The 18,483-nt window shown below is 40.1% G+C and overlaps 1 protein-coding gene across 1 annotated transcript in view; it reads left to right on the forward strand.

Moving 5' to 3' along the window:
• The first annotated feature begins 8,339 nt into the window (after nucleotides 1-8,339).
• The window catches only part of LOC146322166 (semaphorin-7A), a 62,510-nt gene continuing 52,366 nt past the window's right edge, over nucleotides 8,340-18,483 (forward strand). The window contains exon 1 of the mRNA XM_084727581.1: nucleotides 8,340-8,715. Within this exon, the coding sequence (XP_084583707.1) occupies nucleotides 8,637-8,715 (79 nt within the window). The 5' untranslated portion in view covers nucleotides 8,340-8,636. The remainder of the gene's footprint in view (nucleotides 8,716-18,483) is intronic.

An 18,483-nucleotide genomic window follows, 5' to 3' on the forward strand; every position in this document is an offset into this window, starting at 1 on the left:
AGTCCACTGTGGGGACTTTGCATCCAATTTGAGACAAAAAGTGGCCTTGTTGCCCCTTTGTAAGATAACAAAGCTACAGCTGGCAGTTTGCCACACAAATGTACATTTGTCTCCCCCAGTGAAGACGGAAGGATTATGCGTACAGAGGAACGCCACTGTGGTTTTCGGTTTTCTCTCCCAGCCACGTGTCCCCCCTGCTGAAATAAGAATGAATCTCCCGAGACACTTAGAGACATTTCTTGTTTCCCCTGCTGCACATCCTTCACTGCTGACTCCCCATTAAAAAAACAGAATATTGCACTTGAGAGTGATAAGCCAAACATTAACCAGTGAATTACCCTCACTTCACCTTAGCAGAGTTTAGAGACTTTCTCAGAGGAGATTCTCTGAAAGAAAATTATTTTTTCCGTCTAATGCAGTTGCCCAGAATAACCCAAAAAATAAAGAAAAAAAAACTGATAATCACGTGTATGAGCAGAGATTTAAACCCTTTTGGATTACCTCTGCATGTCTCAATCTGTTATATAGGTCTGTCTGGCTGCTGCTATCCTCCGGCCCAGCTTGGCCTGTCATATTATCTATTTTAATACAACTATTTGCTCCCATTGGACAGAAAGCCAAAGGGGCAGATTAAAGTGGTGTTTATAAGCCACTCCCCCACCCCCAATGACTGGCATGCACACAACACGAGAACATTATGGTCTCCGCGCATCTGCTGTGAGGTTCGTGTCAGGCTCCTCCTCTGGTTTGATGGTAAAGACGGGAGCATTTCTTTTACGACAAGAGACACATTTTAGCTTCATTTACGTTGTAGGCATTTGGCTGACACTGTTATCCAGAGTGACGGGGGAATAGGCTTAAATGATTAGATCACCTAAATTACAAGCAGCTAACAGCAAGGGTGGCAAAGCTGAACATTCATGTGTCTGTGCAGGAAATGAAATAACAAGAAGCAGGACTGTTGATTGCTTTCAAACACACTTGTTTTTGTTATTGACCCAATTTTTCCTTATGAATACATAAACATGTTAAAAAATATATATCTTAAAGACAAATATTACATAAGAGTTGTGTTTTTCAAACGCTGATTCATTTAAATAGGTGACAAATCAGTGCAAAACCTACTCATATTCATCCTTAAAGGACCATATGTAGGATTTAGTGGCATCTAGCAGTGAGGCTGCAGATCGCAACCAGCTGAATACCCCTCACCTCCTCGTCCAAGTATTTAGGATAAGGGCCTTCAATGTTTTTCATGTTATGGACCCCATACCTGACAGAAAGACGGAACAGGGACCCCCTAATGCAGTGAAAATCTTCGGATCTTTGATTGTTTGCATTTACCCGTAGCTGCAAAGCAGTTGTAGCATGGCTAATGCTAGGTGTGCTAGTCCCACCCTCTGCATTTTCACAGTGGTTTCTAAGATGAAGGGTACATTAATAATACATTTATTCATATAGCACCTTTAAAAGTTTACAAAGTGCTCTAATAGACGAAGCAAAAAAAAGCAGGCTACCTCAAAGGCAATATATCAACAGACACCCAGTACAATGAGAAAAAAGAGAAAATTCAACTGAAATAGAAGCAAAACACAATAGTTAAAGAATCTTTGTAAAAACAGTAAGATAAGACAGAACAGTAAAAGAGATAAAAATAGGAAAACAAGAAAAACAGTCTTAGTCTCCTGCTTGTGAAGTAACAAAACAACCCAGTGTGGCTCACAGGAGTGTCTGTATACTTGGGATAACAATACAATTAATGTGCCAATATATTTTAAAAATATGTAGCCGACTTGTTATGGATAGTTGCACAGTATATATGTATATATATAGTCTGACTCACTGCATTGCAGATGGTTTTGGTGAGTTTTATTTTGTTTACATCTGTTGAGTTTAAATTAAATGTGCTTTACATTGTTAATAACATAATTGAAGTCTCACTTCAGTAAAAGAGAGAAACTTGAATTCAGAAGGTAATCAGTTGTATTTTTCTATTTAATAAGGAAAATAAGAGTGAGATATTCCTTTTCTTTTCCTTTCTTGACATTTTGTTTTGTTGTGGCTCGCACACATCTCCCAGCTTTCGTCTTATCGTGTTTAATTATTGTTGTGTTTGTTTTTGGTTCTGTTTTTTGACTGGCAGTGGCAGCTGGTATGCAATAAAAGTTCAATCCAGAGCCATTACTAATTCTGGCACCCAGCAACACTGGAAGATGACATTTTCACTTGGTTACGTGGTCTACTACTGTCGTGTTTGCCTCCAGCTAACTATGTGATGTAATCATGACATCAGCACTAAAAAGCTCTATTCTTACATTAGATCCCTCTTAATCTTGCGCACAGGTCTAAGACCTTTATCATATTTTTTTCATTGGGAAAGATGTTCTGCTATTTTTGTCTTGAAAATGTCTTCATTCACTCTGCCTGGAGCCTTCACCGTCTCAACCACCATTTTACCTTTTTCTGACTAAGCTGGAATTGACCCGTACAGCAGGAAGGTGGTCTCTACAGCTCTTCAGTGAGGAGATGAGCGATGATGAGAGGTCCTTCAAAAGATGAGAGAGGAGAGAAAAAACCTTTCTAGCTGAATTACCGTGACCAAAGTGGGCATGACTCTACATATTAACTCATGTTCTGAGAGAAAGTAATCCCGATAGGGGCCTCTCAGGGGGCTTGAGACAGACAGAGATTCTTGTTTGCCCAAGAAATACTGTATTAATTTCACATGTGATCAGTCATACTAAGCAGCACTTTGGGGCAGAAATGTTTAAACACGCCAGAAAATGAAGAAAAAAAAAGGTGATTGGATTAATTATAAAAAGACAAGATTGCTTTTCTTAGATTCCTACCACCAGTGGTGCAAGAGATAAGAGTACTTTTCTCAAAAGGTTTTGTCCACTCTGCGGTGGACAATTTTACTGGTTCATATCTATACTGTCACAGAAGTGTGGAGTCGAGTCACATGTCTTTGACTCCAGTCTGACTCGATTCACAACTTTGATGACTTTAGAATCAGTAAAATCAAAAAAAGTCTGGACTTCAACACCATGGCTCGTAACTTCACTTGGACTTGAGCCTCTTGACTTGAAAATGCTTGATACCTTAGCCCAAAGTCAACATATTAAAAAGTAAAAAGTTCATTTCCCAGCATTTCCTGGATCAACTAATGTTAACAGTGTCAATTCCCAGCAAGTCGATGCTGATTTACCCAGATTCACTTTGTTTGAACCAATCCAACGGCATCCAATCAAGCTGCAGGAGAGAACCATGAAAACGTTACGTTACTGAGCTTGAGCTGGAAAAAAAATGATACCCAAGACAATTTTGTTCATGTACAAAAACAACACAGTGGTCAACAAAAGAAAACGAGTTGCAGCATGCAACACGTGCGACAATTACAGATGAAGACGCAACAACTTCCAACTTCATTTCATCAACATTTGAAGTTGCACAAAGAACAGTAAGTCGAGGTTCTGTTGCTAAAATTACATTTGGTGATGAGTGCATCATGAAATGTTCAGGACTCAAAACGTTTAGGACTTGAGAGTTAAAGTGGAGCTTTATTGAGAAGACTCGAGACCAACCCCTGCGTCGTCAGGCCTGGTTCATCTTTCAGTCTAAGCTGAACTCAGCTGTAGTTATGCAGATGCTGATTTTGATGCTGGTTGTGTCTTGGCCTCTAGTCAGTTAAGTTGTAGAACTGTAAGTACTTGGACACGCCTCTACAGTCGGAGGTGGATAGAGGTTTTTGTTTCTTGTACTTGAGTCAGGACATTGGCTATGTAGTTAGGTAGCTTTTGTGCATTTAGATGCAACTTTGAAAGATAAGTTGTTGTTTTTTTGATCTGAGTTCACAAGTTGTGACATTTTTGCTGAGGTATTCAGACATGGCAGAAACCATGGAGGTTCACTTTTCCGTGGATAAGTTAATATGATGTCATTTTAGTCGTATAGAGTTTCGTTTTCTGTCTGGGGAACATGCTGCTGTTCCTAACAGCCTCATCTTTTCTTTTTCCATTTGCATTTTCTGCATCACATTACCGACTAGCTGGCTTCCTAAATTGTTAACCTAGGTGTGCTCCAGACAGAGTTCCATTTGAGGAAAGCATTAGATTATTTCTGGTGAGTAAATGACTGCATTCAAATAGCGCTTTTTAATTTGCCTCTCATTTACCCCTTCATTACACACCAGTCGCAGCAAGCTACCAATCAAAGCACTGGCCTGATCACCCGGAGCAATGTGGGGTTCAGCGTCTTGCCACATTGGACATTTAAACATGTGGACAGCAGGAAACAGAACAGCTGATTGTCTGGTCCCTGTTCCTGTCTGTGCTTGTCGACTGTTCTGTCTGACTTGGTAAATGCGATTCTTTTTGTGCCACATCCTGGTTTTCCTGGGCTGGCTGCAAAACAAGTTGACCTCTTATAGACACTTGGAAAAAAAGTGAGAGAAAGACCCCAAAACAATTTGGTTTAATCCTTTTTGAAGTGTCGCGGTGTCTACCAAATTTCATGGCAATCCATCCAATGGCTTTTCAAGATGTTTCACCTCTAAAGTGTAGGATTGACTGACATTGACACTGACTGCTGCTCTGTCTGAAACAGGTTTGGGTTAAAACTTTTGTTTTTAAAGGTGAGATGTTTTTAAAGCCAGGAATTCAGTCATACTATCATCTACTTGTGTCTGCGTATCTTGATTTCATAATCTTGCATTTGTGTTCAAATCCTTGTGTATTTATCCTGCAGTCCACTAATTTATATTGATTTTCACCAGCATGGGGTGCTACAACCACAAATTAAAGGGATTAATTACATTTCACAAACACATACCAATTTGCATCAGTTATCCTCCTCAAGTGTTTTTAGGTAAATCAAAGTCGCCTTGAGACGCCTTTTAGCTCGATTGGGTTTGGATAAAAGAGGAAACTCTTAAGTTCATTATTAAGAAGAAGACAGTCTTCAGCTATGCACACACACACACACACACACACACACACACACACACACACACACACACACACACACACACACAGGCCCCATACTACCCACTGGCTAGTTGTTTGAATGTCCAACGTCTCAATCATGTCTTTGCCGTTTGCAGTTATAATTAACTTATTCTGCTCTTCAGTTTTGATATAAGATGTGTAAAGGTGCTCAGTTTATTTGATCTCAGCTGCACAAACTTCCTTATTCCATGTTTATTGACCAAAATCACTTATTACCATTTTATCCCTAACGTCACTGGGTTACTCCCTGTGTTATAAGACATGTAAATCCTACATACTGGGGTACCCACCAACTCCAGAGGTACACTCTGTCATATCTCACATGTCCTTTATTCTGTCATTCCTGTTTTTCAGTGCTTTGTCAAACAATCTGTTCCAAAAAAGAAGAAGCGGTCTCTAAAAGTTAAAGTCCTGGGAGACCCCAAGTCGAAAAGTTGTAATAAAGAAATAAGTTAACATTTTGTTCTGATGTTTTTTTTTTCTTGCAGTTGTTTTTAGTCCTTGATGGTGGGATGAGGGTTTATGTTGGTGGTGGGGCAGTTGTTTAAATTTGAAAAATAGACTTTTGCCAAATACATTTAAAAACGGTAAATCCATTCAGTTTCATCAAGCTAATGTGTAACCAATGCAATCTGCTTTTCAGACTAGTTTTCATGTCAGCTCTGGATGACAAACAAAAAAATACAAGACTGAATGGTGATGAGTTCTGCACTGGATGCACACTAGTTAAATCTTGAAATTGTAATCTTCATGAGGAAATGCACACCAGGTGATTTCACCAAAACACCTTCCACGAACTACAGCTGATCAGTGCAGTGAGTAGCTGGAGGAGACAGGAGACCTCTGCTGATGATTTAGGAGGCTGAACCATCAGCTCAGAGTGATGAAAATCCTGCTGTTGCTGCCATCTAGTGGCCGAACTTTCACCCACCCTCCCTTCCCCGGCATTGATCTGACTGCATAATACAGGATGACATCACTGCTGAGTGAGGTCATCCAGCATCAGACTTTACAGTTTGAGTTCATGCAGAGGTTTCATCACTATTTAGGACAGTAAGCCAGACGCATGGACAGAGAGGAAGACGCTGTGACTCAAAATATACAACTAATGCTTATTAGCTGCAGTCTGACCATCCACATTGAAACCAGCCATATATACATGTTTATTTGTCCTTTAAACCACTTAACTGGTTGCTAACTATTTATTTAAACCCCTGACATCTGCTAAATGCAACCAATTAACAAGGGAACTAAAGCTTTTTGAATGTGTGTGTTGCCGTGAGTAAAACAAATGAATTTGAATCCCTGTAGAGTTTGCTCTTACATTTGTAAGTAAACATCCGTGACTGAACTCAAAGTTCTTGATTTAAGGGGCAACATTGAGAGACGATTAAGGCATCTGAAAGATGATGAAAAAAGGGAAATTGCCCTCCCAGTGGATGTTTTTTTACAGGTTTGTTTCTACCGAGGACCCACCTGTGTGTGGTATATAATGCTCTCTGAATTGAGCAAATACAAGAAAGTCTCTTCATAGTTTTTCAGAACAGCCTCATGCTGACTTTTCCCTGCGAGAAGCTCGCTGCTCCCAAATTCCTCAAAAGAAATCCAAATGACGCTTTAAACGGCGCCTAACACAGAGAGCAATCTCACGAAAATGGAAGCATCTGTTTGGTCGCTTCCACTAACGGCCATTCACCATTTAGAGTGGTTCAATTTTTCAAATTTGACTCAATTAACTTCACAAATGCAAGCGCAGCAGAGCCAAACTGCTGATTCATTCCCATTCAGGCACTCAGGCACTATTGACACATATTGATTAGGCATTACAGTAGAAGCAGTTGCTGAGGCATATCATTATTGGCAGTTGGTGTGAGAGGCTTGTGTGCAAACACAAAGTGGCCCTGGCCTATAGGCTCATATATCATATCAGATAACTGTGAAGTTATGAAATACAGTCAGGTGCATATAGGGGAGACCGGGGAGCGTTGAAACCTTGGTTAGTTGTTGTTCTTTAAGTTGGACCAATCAGAGTGCTGCGGTGATCTCATCGATACGATACACTCCCATTTCCTTTTTGAAGTGAGCAACACTGTGGATTTTACAACCCAAAAAATGATTTTCAGGTAGGATTTTTTTTTTTTATTAAGATTATTATGTCTAGCCTTCATTCTATTATAAAAAAATAAGTGTTTTACCTACATAACATGAAGTAGCTGTTTCTATAGTTTAATTTGATGCTATACATTCATGCTGCCCTCAAGCCTGCATGCTAAAACAGTTAGCTATGTAATGGTTGTGTGAGGTGGGGACAGTTGTAACAAATGATGAGTATCTCTTGATTGTGTTCACAGAACACTTTGCAACTCAAGACAAAAGAAGTGTGTGTATGGTGGAAGTTCTGGGCCCATAAGACCAACTGTGACAGTGACTGAAGTCCTGTGTGGCACATGTACATTCAGGAATACAGCACACACACACAACTCTACTCACCCCAGCGGTGGGGTAGGTTGTAACAACAGAACTATTTGTCTGTGTAGCCATGATCAACATTTCACTTTCCTGATCGAACACTTGGGTCATAAACTTACTTGCTGGATGTTAATTTTCACTTAAACCAGTGCATTTTTTCTTTTATTTATTATCGGCTACCAAATTACAACAGAGGCTAAAGTTGCTTGCCATGTTTAATCTGGGGCTACAACGTCTATAAAATGTCCAAAAAATAGAGAAAAATGTTGTTCCCAGTTTTTCAGAGTCCGAGGAGACGTCTCCCTTTGTAAGACCGAAACCTAAAAATTCAGTCCAGTAAGATAATAAATGGAGAAAAGCAGGAAATCCCAATTAACAATATAATTTGAAAACATAATTTTCTGCCATTTTGCATTAAAGTTAATTTAATGATTAATTAATTATTTTTACTCACCCCGGACAAGCGGACAGTTCTTATTGTTGAGTAGATGTCAAAGTTTTATTTGTAGTAGACAAATATGGATACTGTGCATCAAAGTTTGAGAGATCTAGCACAAACAGTCACTGAGTTAGTGATGCTCCAACAAAAAGTGTTGCCATCATCCCTGGTCTCCCCTACACAAGGGCACGTTTGTCTTATTGTTTGCATTGTTATATTGTTGGACTTATTTCAATAGCAATACAAGATGTAAAAATATTTTCACAAAGTGGAACCTGGATGAGAACATTATGTCAAATTAAAACAAGACGAATAAAAAACAAGATCGTTTTAAAGGTACAGTCAGGTGTAAAAAAAAAAAAATCTCAGTGAAAATCATTTTACTATAGCAACAGGTATGACGTGCCCGTAATTATCCACCAAAAGTCATGTGTTTGTAGGCATTTTTTTTTTTTTTTTGCAATCCCACTGTTGAACGACTACACTCCCCCCTTTGCCTTTTGTTTCCGAGGTGGAGCCTGATACCCCGACTTCTCCAAACTGAACTGCCGGCGGAGCAGACGGACAAGATAGGACCGGGACCAGCAGTCGGTGGCACAGATCTGGGACGCAGTAGCTCGGGGAGGGACCTTAAAGGCGGCTGCAAGGAAGAAGAGGGGATTTTTGTGGAGCGCTTCGTGCGGTTTAATCATCTTTACAAACCGACCAGAGCTTCAAGAAAGATGAAGTCTTTCATCCTGCTGTCGCTTTTTGCCACGGTTATCGCCGGAAAGTCACCTCGGCTTAAATTTGTTGTGCACGGTAGGCAGAGCTGCATTTTCTGTCTGGTTTCAAGTCATTCGGCCAATTATTTATGTCTCCAAGCATGCTTTATTAATCTAGTTATGCGTATGGTAGGATTAATGAATGAGTGAATGGATGGAGGGATGAGTGAACGAGTGAATGGAGTGAGAGTTCAGTCACGAGGTGATGTAGCCAGTTATTTTCCAGTTCTTCTCATTAACCCGTGTTGTCTTCTTGTCCTTGGGCGAAAGCGGCACAAACAGTCCCAATAAAGCCATATTGACGCGGCTACCTCTGGATTAATCTCTTAAAACACCGCCCTCCCCCCCGCCGACCGAGTAGTAAATTACGCGCTCCATCATTCGGGCCCCGCACACATGTTCTCAGACTGTGACAGGGTGAACATCTGGAGGAAAACTAATTCTATTGTATATCTCGATGTTAACAAGAGATTATGTGCAGAATGTGTGTGTTTTTTTAGCCAGTTTGGTCAGTTGTTTCCATTAAATTCTCCAGGTTACACGTGCACACTCTTGCGCAAAGGCACATCTCACTAATTTGGATCCGATTTGTGCAACTTGTGGCTTTTCTGTCCTTTTTTGACAACTTGTGCGTTCATTTTATCTCAAGTTCACTTTTTTTCTCGTCCATAATGTGCACAATCATTGCTTGTTTGTCAGTTAGGGGCACCTACGGGCGCTAATTGGCGAGCGTGCGTCCACATCCTCACCTCTAAAACCAGAAGCGCTCAAAAACAACCTCTCCTCTGCCTTCTGGAGGAACATGGCGCCAGTTCGCCCTGCACACCCCGTCACGGTGGACCCTTTAAACGCCCGCCTACCACCGCCGAAACGCATTACTGTGAAATATGAGTCTTTGGAGGTTGACACAGTCACTGTAGCAGCTCCCGCGTCCTTGCGGAGCTGCAATGCGGGACACGGCGGCTGCTCCACTGCAGCAGAGGAGTCCGGCTCCCTGGATTGCTTTCAGGGCAGCAGCCGCCATAAATATATAGGCTACATGTACAAAATATAGAGACATGAGAGGGGAGAAAGGGAGGGGACAGCAATGAATGGAAAATTCCAAGCCGAGTCCTAGTTATCTATTCCACTCACGCCTTTTTACACCTCACACAGTCCTCTAATGTATTCAGCAATCAGTAGAGATGGGGGCTGTATGTCAAGTTATCTGTATCTGTATCCCTCCCCCTCCCTGCGCGGATGAGCACAGTACAAAACGCACAAGATGACGGCCCCGGACGTGCATGTCATATCAATCAAATTCGTTGTTATGCAATTGCAGGGTGAGCTATAAATGCCTGACGTTGGGGCACAGACACACACACACACACACACACACACACACACACACACACACACACACACACACACACACACCCAGCGTATAGGTAGAAAAACTGCCAGCGTAAATCTATCAAAGGCGCAGTTTGAGCAGAACCTTCACAAGGAGCTGGCTCAGTTTCAGCACCACGGACAGCGCCGAGGTCATTTGGCAGGTTCACGCGCCTTCAAGGAACCGTCTGATGACTACAGCCTGGTTATAGGATCAAATTGGGTTTAGTTTAAAGGGACAGTTCACCCCAAAACCAAGGGATGCACTTACAATCTTGGATGTCATCTCGTTCCCAGCCTTGACAGTATGTCTAACCCTAAAGGGACACTTCACCCTAAAATCGAAAATCTATATTCTTTGTCCTCTAGCGTCATTCATCTCCATAGATTTGATGCGAGCTGCAGAGTTTTTGAGATGTCTGCCTTCCAGTATAATGGAGCTAGATGGCGCTCGGCTTGTGGTGCTCAAAGCACCAAAAAAAAAAAAAAGCAACAGTATCTTTTCCAGAAATCATAACCCAGTTACTAAACATAATTCAAAGACGTTGTGAGTATTTTTGTGTAGATTCTAATGCAGGTCAAGTTTTTCAAATGTGTTGTTTGGCGTTTTGTCACCAAAAGCTGAGTGCCATCTAGTTCCATTACAATCTCAGAAAGGCAGACATCTTTATGGCCAATATCTCAACAAATCAGTAACTCACATTGGCACTACAGGCCAGAGGGAAAACATATATTTGTGATAAAATAAAAAAAATTATATCAGACTGATTTGTCAGCTCATTACACTCCATTTCCATCTTCATTGACAATCCAGTGGACGTAGTCGAAGGCCTGGCCTGAGGTAATTAAAGAGACAACTCACCCCCCAAAACAAAAATACGTATTTTTCCTCCTACCTGCAGTGCTATTTATCCATCTAGATTGTTTTAGTGTGAGTTTTGAGTTTTGGAGATATCAGCTGCAGAGATTCCTGCCTTCTCTTGAATATAATAGAACTGGATGGTACTCGGCTTGTGGTGCTCATGGCAACAAAAAATGCATTTGAAAAATTCAACAGCAATGTCCCTTTCCCAAAGGTGGCAGAAGTACACATATTCTTTAGTCAAGAAGAGGTACAGATACTTGTGTTTAAAAAAAAAAACTCTGGTAAAGTACAAGTACTGATTCAACTTTTGTACTCAAGTAAAAATGAAACAGTACAGGCGCTGAAAAGCACTCAGAGTGTAACAGTAAAAAGTAGCTCTCTGAAGGACATTTCAACCTGCTGTTTCAATAGGAGTTATTTTCTTTCTGCCAAACTACACCCACCAACCACATCACCGACATCACGTCATCAGCCTCTCGTCCACGAGACCGTTCACAACCAAGGTCTGTGGTTTATACTGAGAACTCAGGTCATGAAAGAGGACACTGCTGGAAAGAGACGTTACTGTTGAGCTTTTAAAATGTAGTTCCATGATTATTATCCATTATTATCTCTATAGACAGTATTACCAAAGCTTGGATAAATAGTCCTACGGATAAGAGGGAAAATATGGATTTGTGATTTTGGGGTGAACTGTCCCTTTAAGGGTTTAAGGGGTAAGGTGAGACGTGCCATCATGCTCGGAGTTACTGAAGGGGTTAGGGAATGCATTACATTGCATCCATTTTCGCAGACACTTCAGTGCATTAAACCTGAGTAGGAAGACATCAAAGAGTCTAAGTCCATCCCTCCCAAACAAACAAGCGAGAGCACACAGGCTCAATAAATTCTACCCTCATGATTATAATTTTTAGTTTTTGTTGAAACCGTTTCTGACATTTCAGTCTACCCTTATTGATGCAAATGGGACAGACAAAATATTACACCTCTCAGTGAAACTCAATGCAGTTCAGCACTTCTCTGAAACATTTTCCACATACAGTATATTGATCATCATAACTTTAATGAATATAGGATTTATTTCTGGCCTGTTATATCAGACTGCAGTAGATTTAGCCAGGTGTGCATTTATCTCCATAAACAGATCTTTGCGTGTGATTGCAGAATCTGTTGGCGAGGGACAAGATTTTGGTTTCAGAATTGTTTTGGTTTCTGTTTGTAGTCTAAGTAGTGTTGACCAATCACGATTGAGCGGGCTTTGTTCGTAACAGTGTGGACGGCAAAAGAAAAGGAACGATAGTCTGGCTTTTTATTAGCTTTTCATCAGGTTTGTAAGATATCTGTTTATAGAGGCTCGCATTTGTAACTGGACTGTAAAGAATGAGCGGTGCACAGAACAGGAAGTCCTGGTGTGGGTATCTGTTATCTGCTGGCTACACTGGAAGACCCAAAATACTGGCATTGGCCTTCACCTCCAGAAGCTAAACTGTCATCAGACAATAGCTGCAGTGTTATGAAACATGGTGTGCTTAGTCTGGTAACTGAATGTATTGAACTGGGACAAATCCCGTCCTACCAAAATCAACACTCTAATTCTTTTTTTTTTTTTTTTTTTTTTTTTTCAATTTATATGTATTTCCATCAACTCCCTCATGATTTAATCAGGCATAAAAAGGTTCAGCTACACCCTAAGGTCCCCTGTCTCAATTCCTGGTTTAAAAAAGACGGGAACATTGCTCATGCACTGGTAAGCTTTCTAATTTTTGACAAATTCATTAAATAATATTGCTATCAGATGTGTCTCAACCATAACATGTGAGCTCTGTAGCCCTTCTAAATCAAATAATTATGGTGTAAAAATGTGTATTTTGATTAGCATTGAGAGGACAACTTCAAAAAATAAAATGGTTACTGACTAGGACTGTGCTGTGAAATGAAAAACGTGTGAAATTAATTTGTCAACTCCAAGACGTCAACTCCATGACATCTACATTTAATTAAAAAAATAATCACCGGGAGGTTGGTTCTTGCCAAGACTCTGATCTTACAAAATATTTTTTCTCAGTATAATTTAAGATTAAAAATAAAAACCCCCTCAAAGTATGGTTTTGTCCCATTTCTCAAGAACGAGTGATACATACCTACACTATATATATATATATGAGTAAAACTGTCATATTTAATATTAATACAAGAAAGTTATGTTAAAGCAGCCTCTCTGTTCAGGCTTTAGAAAATCTATCAACTGATGCTTTGGGTTGGTGGTTTCAAGATAGTTGATTATTCAGTCAAATTCCCAGAACATAAGCATTCGACGACCTGAGAATGAGACTCAACAAGCAACAATCTTTGTTCAGAATGGCTCACTGCACCTTTAAGTTGGTTGATTAGAGCTTTTTCTCTCAAAACTGCTGCCTGCTTCTGATAGAGACAAAGGGACGGTGAGACAGAAGCAAAACAGTGAAGTTGTAGGCCAGAAAAAACAAAAAACAAAGAAAAAGATGTTGAAAAACCCAGTAAAACTGAAGGGAACTGTTGGTTCAAGCATCCTCTTTCACATAACACATAAACATCTGAGCCAATCATAACAGAAAACAATTAGTGCAGCTTTCATAAAAATAAAATAAGTATGTATATGGTCAAAGTGGGAATGTTTCTCCTCACTTCAGGACTGCATGAGGATTAGGATTTGGATTAGGTAGCGAGAAGGGTGAGAGAAAATGAAAGTCTGCCCTACTTTACTGTACATTATGTGTACACACCTCCTTTTGAGTATCTGCTTGAGGGGGACAAGAATATCAAAAGGCAGCGAGAGGAAAAGCAGGACAAACACAAAGAGAGAGAATCTAAAGCGGAGACGTAACGGGGAGAAAGAGGAGAAATGTAAAGAAAACACAGAGAGTGTGGGTAAAAGACCGAAAGAGAGACAACAGCTCATCTCAGGGCTAATTTGACATCCGTCGCTGAATCCTAAATATCAGAACATTTTGCCAAAGTTCAGCCATCCTTTGTGCTGACCTTTTCTCTCAATTGAAAGTCTGAATACAATACAATACAAAAAACCCTTGAAGAACCATGAGCCCGATATATCTTCAAGTCCATAAAGGCGGACCTTGTGTTCCATCCAAAAAAGAAAAACAAAATTGTGTGGAAAGATTCTGTGTGAATGACACAGCGGCCATTAGGATACGCTGGCGCCAAACAGGAAATCTTCAGAAGCTTCTCAATCACAGTCTGTTTGACTTTGTCTCTGCTGTTTATTTCCATACCCATGATACTTTATTCATGTACAAGTGAAAATTGTTCTCGTAAATAACCTCTGTGCTTTAGTCTTCTTTAATTAGCGCATTTCTCGTTGCAATTAGGAATTTGTTTCTTCAAAAGTGACTCACTAATTTGAGAATGTTTTAAGTTCAGTCAAGGATTACCAGCTCCTCTGAGGGTTATGGAACTCTACAGCCCTTGAGTTTAATGAGGCTTTTTTGGAAAACAACCAAAAAAAAACAAGGGTGTTTTTCTTGGTTTCTGAAAAGCTGACCTTTTGAAAATTCAAGGTCTTAAAACAACAGCAACGATTAAATGTCTGAGCGAAAAAGCAAAGGGAACATGCTCACACACAGGGAGCACAAGAGAGACGTTTGGATTTTAAATGACATCCAGAATGTGACATTTCAGCTGTGTATGTGTGACCCTTGAAATTGTGATCAGAAAGACATGGAAGAAGCTGTTAAAATTGCTGTGGTTCCTCCTGTGTGCTTTTGATTGTTTAATACAGTGGTTCTCAGCCTTTTTGAGTCATTACCCACCCAGGATAGTCAGACTGGTAATTGCAAACACCACCTTTGCCTGAGAAACTCACAAACACACTCTAAAAATCTATTAAAAGGTAAATTAAATCCCTAGTATAGGTAATGTAAAACCATTCCCCAGTCTAAAATACAGCCTCATTTCCCATCAAGCCTAGTGCTGGAGTGAGTAAGTTCACTATTTAAGTTGCAAAATGCAAATGTTATTGTTGTTTAAGTGTTTGTGTCTGTTCAGAACGTGGTGCTTTATGTTGGTACTTTATTTTAATCATCACTGAAGTGACTGTTAACAGCTACATTCTGCATGTTTTTGAGGGTTTGTCTCTTTATGTTGAATGTCTTCAAGGAGCTGATTTTGTCTTTGAGGGGCTCCCTTCTCTAATTCAGTGCTGCTTGCCATAATATTTTATTGGCACCCTCAGAAATGATCTTAGGACCTCCTTGGGGGTCCCAATTCCCAGGTTGAGAATCAGTGGTTTAAGTGGTGGGACAGCATCCCTGACAGTCAAAGTTTTGTGCAATCAAAAGTACGTGCAGAGCCTTGCTAACAACGTTTGTGTGTTACACTGACAACACATTGTGTTTGCGGCTTGAAGCCTAACAAACTAAATGAACGCACTTCCTTCCTCATAATTTGCGATGGTGATTTTTCTGTTATTTCTGAAACGTGCTTTGTTTACATCCACGTTCACTAGATTGATTGTCGATGGAAAAAAGAGACTGTCGGAAAGTTCAGTTGAAAAGTGCTGATGTTCACTTCTGGGAAACTTTGACAAACTTTGTCAAACTCTGTGAATTTAAAACACTGGGGAAGATGTGAGGTCTCCGCCACCACAGAGTCTCTGAAGCTTTGTTATCTCCTCTGCCAAGGTCTTTTCATACTCCGAACCTGCATCGAGCACCACGGCGGTGCAGTCTCCTTCCCTGCCTTTTGGTGGCACATTACTGCCGCTTGGTCAGTGAACCTACACTTCAAACTGTGGCGCTGTAGGAACCCCTCTAGCATCAGGGCTCCTCGATCAAGTTAGCAGAAATAAATATGCACTTTAATAATAAAGGCACAAAATTTACTTGGGTAGGTTTAGGAAAAGATCATGGTTTGGGTTACAATATTTGTGTATGTATGTAACATAACACACATAATTTATGCAAAGTACGCAGGTTAAATATAAAGGCAGTGTTGACTTTTGGTTACAAGTCTGGTGTTTGTCTGAACCATCCATCCACCCAGAGTCCTCCACATTATTGATACTTCACAACTTGACTTCAATGGCACATCAAAACACAGCACCAGAGCTGTGCCTCCAGAAAGGACGCTAGAGTGGCAGACTCACAAGTCGGCCTCTAAACGCTTCGCTAAATAGACACTGAGGGCAATAAACCAACTTTTATTTCTAAAACTGGGTGGAAACAATTAGAGAGTTAAAAAGAAAAAAGAAAAACTCCACTGCAGAACCAATCAAAGGTCTTTAGGGCGCTCCTTCATATTGGAGAGGCGATATCATCTCCTTGCTCCTGAGGGGAATCGGGGGAGAGCATAGTTTCTGGTAAGGTGTAAAAAGTGAGTCATATCCCACACCTATAATACTCTCTTATCATTAAGCTCCCACCTCTGAAAATTATACAGCACAAGTGGGAAGAAGAATTTGGCAAACAAATTCCAGATGACTGATGGGAAAAGAGACTTGAGAACATATGTACCTGTTCAAATATTGCAAAACATTGTTTCATCCAATTTAAAATCATACACAGGCTCCATTACTTAAAGGAGAAACTATATAATACACACCCAGAGGTGTCGCCTATGTGTGATAAATGACAATTTTCATAGTTTTGCTTTATGTCCAAAGGTTCAGTCTTTCTGAACTGATATCTGTAACTTAATGTCGGAGGTCATGAATATTCTGATCGAGCCAGAGCCTCTGCTCATCATTCATGACATATCTGAGACCTTTAGAAAACTAAACGTGACACAGCATCGCTTTCTTTCTTATTGCCTGATAACAAAAGAAATGAATTCTCGTAACACACTGCGTTTGGAGAGGATAAGATATGCTCTGAAAGACAAGCTTCAACTGCACAGTAAAACCTGGAAACTCTGCATATTATATCTTACAACTACAAATCCAGTGCATTATTATTCATCTCATTTGTTCACTTTTCAGTATTAGATGTTCTTATACTTTGCTTCTTTCTGACCCTATTTAAATATTACCCTTGTGCCTGTTGCATTATTTGGTTTCCTCATGACTCCAATGTTACACACAAATGAGCCTTGAATGTAAGAGTGGAATACACACTGTCACCACCTGGATTTAACTAAGCAAATAGTTAAGATCCTTCCATTGGATGATTACTGCAGTGATTAATATGTTTCAGCTGTCAACAAGTTATTGAACCCTAACTGATGCAGTGAGGAGCTTCTCATTTCTTAAACAACCATGTCAGAAGACATGGACATCCTGTGGTTGTGGGAAAGATGTGACTCTGTTTCAGAAGGGTCAAATTATTGGCCTGCATCAAGCAAAGAAAACAACTAAGGGGATGAAACTACTAAAACTGGGTTAAGAACTGTCCAATGCATTATTAAAACCTGGAAGGATAGAGGTGAAGCATCGTCTTTGAGGAAGAAATGCAGTCGGAAAAAAAAAAATCTTGAATGACTGTGATTTGAGATCACTTAAACGTTTGGTGAAATCAAATCATAAAAATTCAACAGTAGAACTCACCTATGTGTTTAATAGTGAAAATAAGAGCATTTCCATAAACACAGTGTGAAGAGACCTGAAGGGATTGGGACTAAACAGCTGTGTTGCCTTAAGAAAACCACTTCTCAGTGAGGCTGATCAGGAAAAAAAAGGCTTCAGTTTGCTACGGAGCATAAAGATCGGACTCTAGAGTAATGGAAAAAGGTCATGTGGTCTGATGAGTCCAGATGTACCCTGTTCTAGAGAGATGGGGGCATCAGGGTAAGAAGAAAGGTGGATGCCTACTGCCTACAGTACAAGCCTGTGGGGGCAGTGTTATGATCTGGGGTTGCTTCAGTCGCTCAGGTCGAGGTTCAGTAACGTTATGAGCCCAGAAAATGAGTTCAGCTCACTACCTGAATTTACTGAATGAGCAGGTTTTTACATCAGTGGATTTTATTCTTCCCTGATGGGCAGATTCCAAGGTGATAATGCCAGGATTCATCAGACTCAGATTGTCCAAGAGTGGTTCAGCGAGCATGAGACATCATTTTCACACATGGATTCGCCAGACCTTAACCCCACGGAGAATCTGTGGGACTTTTTACGCAGCGGTCCAACTCTCCCATCATCAACAAAAGATCTTGGTGAAAAATTAATGCAACTCTGGACAGAAATAAATGTTGTGACATTGCATAAGCTTATCTAAACAAGGCCATGACAAATATATGCTGTAATAAAAGTTAAAGGCGGTCCAATGAAATATTAGAGTCTGTGATTTTTTTTTTTTTTTTTGTCCAGGCGGTGTGAAATTTAATTGCTCAATAAAAAACATGTATATAAGAAGTGAGTCATTCAACTCATAGTTGTAGTCTGTAGTCAAATATATGAAATTAATTTTAAAGTGGGATAACAAGAAATCCTTAATGTTTGATTGGCTCTCATGTCAGATTCACAGCTTGTCATAAAAAGAAAAGATTATTTACTTTAGATAATTTTAGTCCATGAAGCCTTTGCAGCAGTCAGGTTACTCAAACCAAATAAATTCTATCACATGGATTTAAGTTGCTAAGTTT

This window comes from Lutjanus erythropterus, chromosome 9 (genome assembly GCF_056507025.1).
Source record: "Lutjanus erythropterus isolate fLutEry1 chromosome 9, fLutEry1.hap2, whole genome shotgun sequence".
Lineage (NCBI taxonomy): Eukaryota > Metazoa > Chordata > Actinopteri > Lutjaniformes > Lutjanidae > Lutjanus > Lutjanus erythropterus.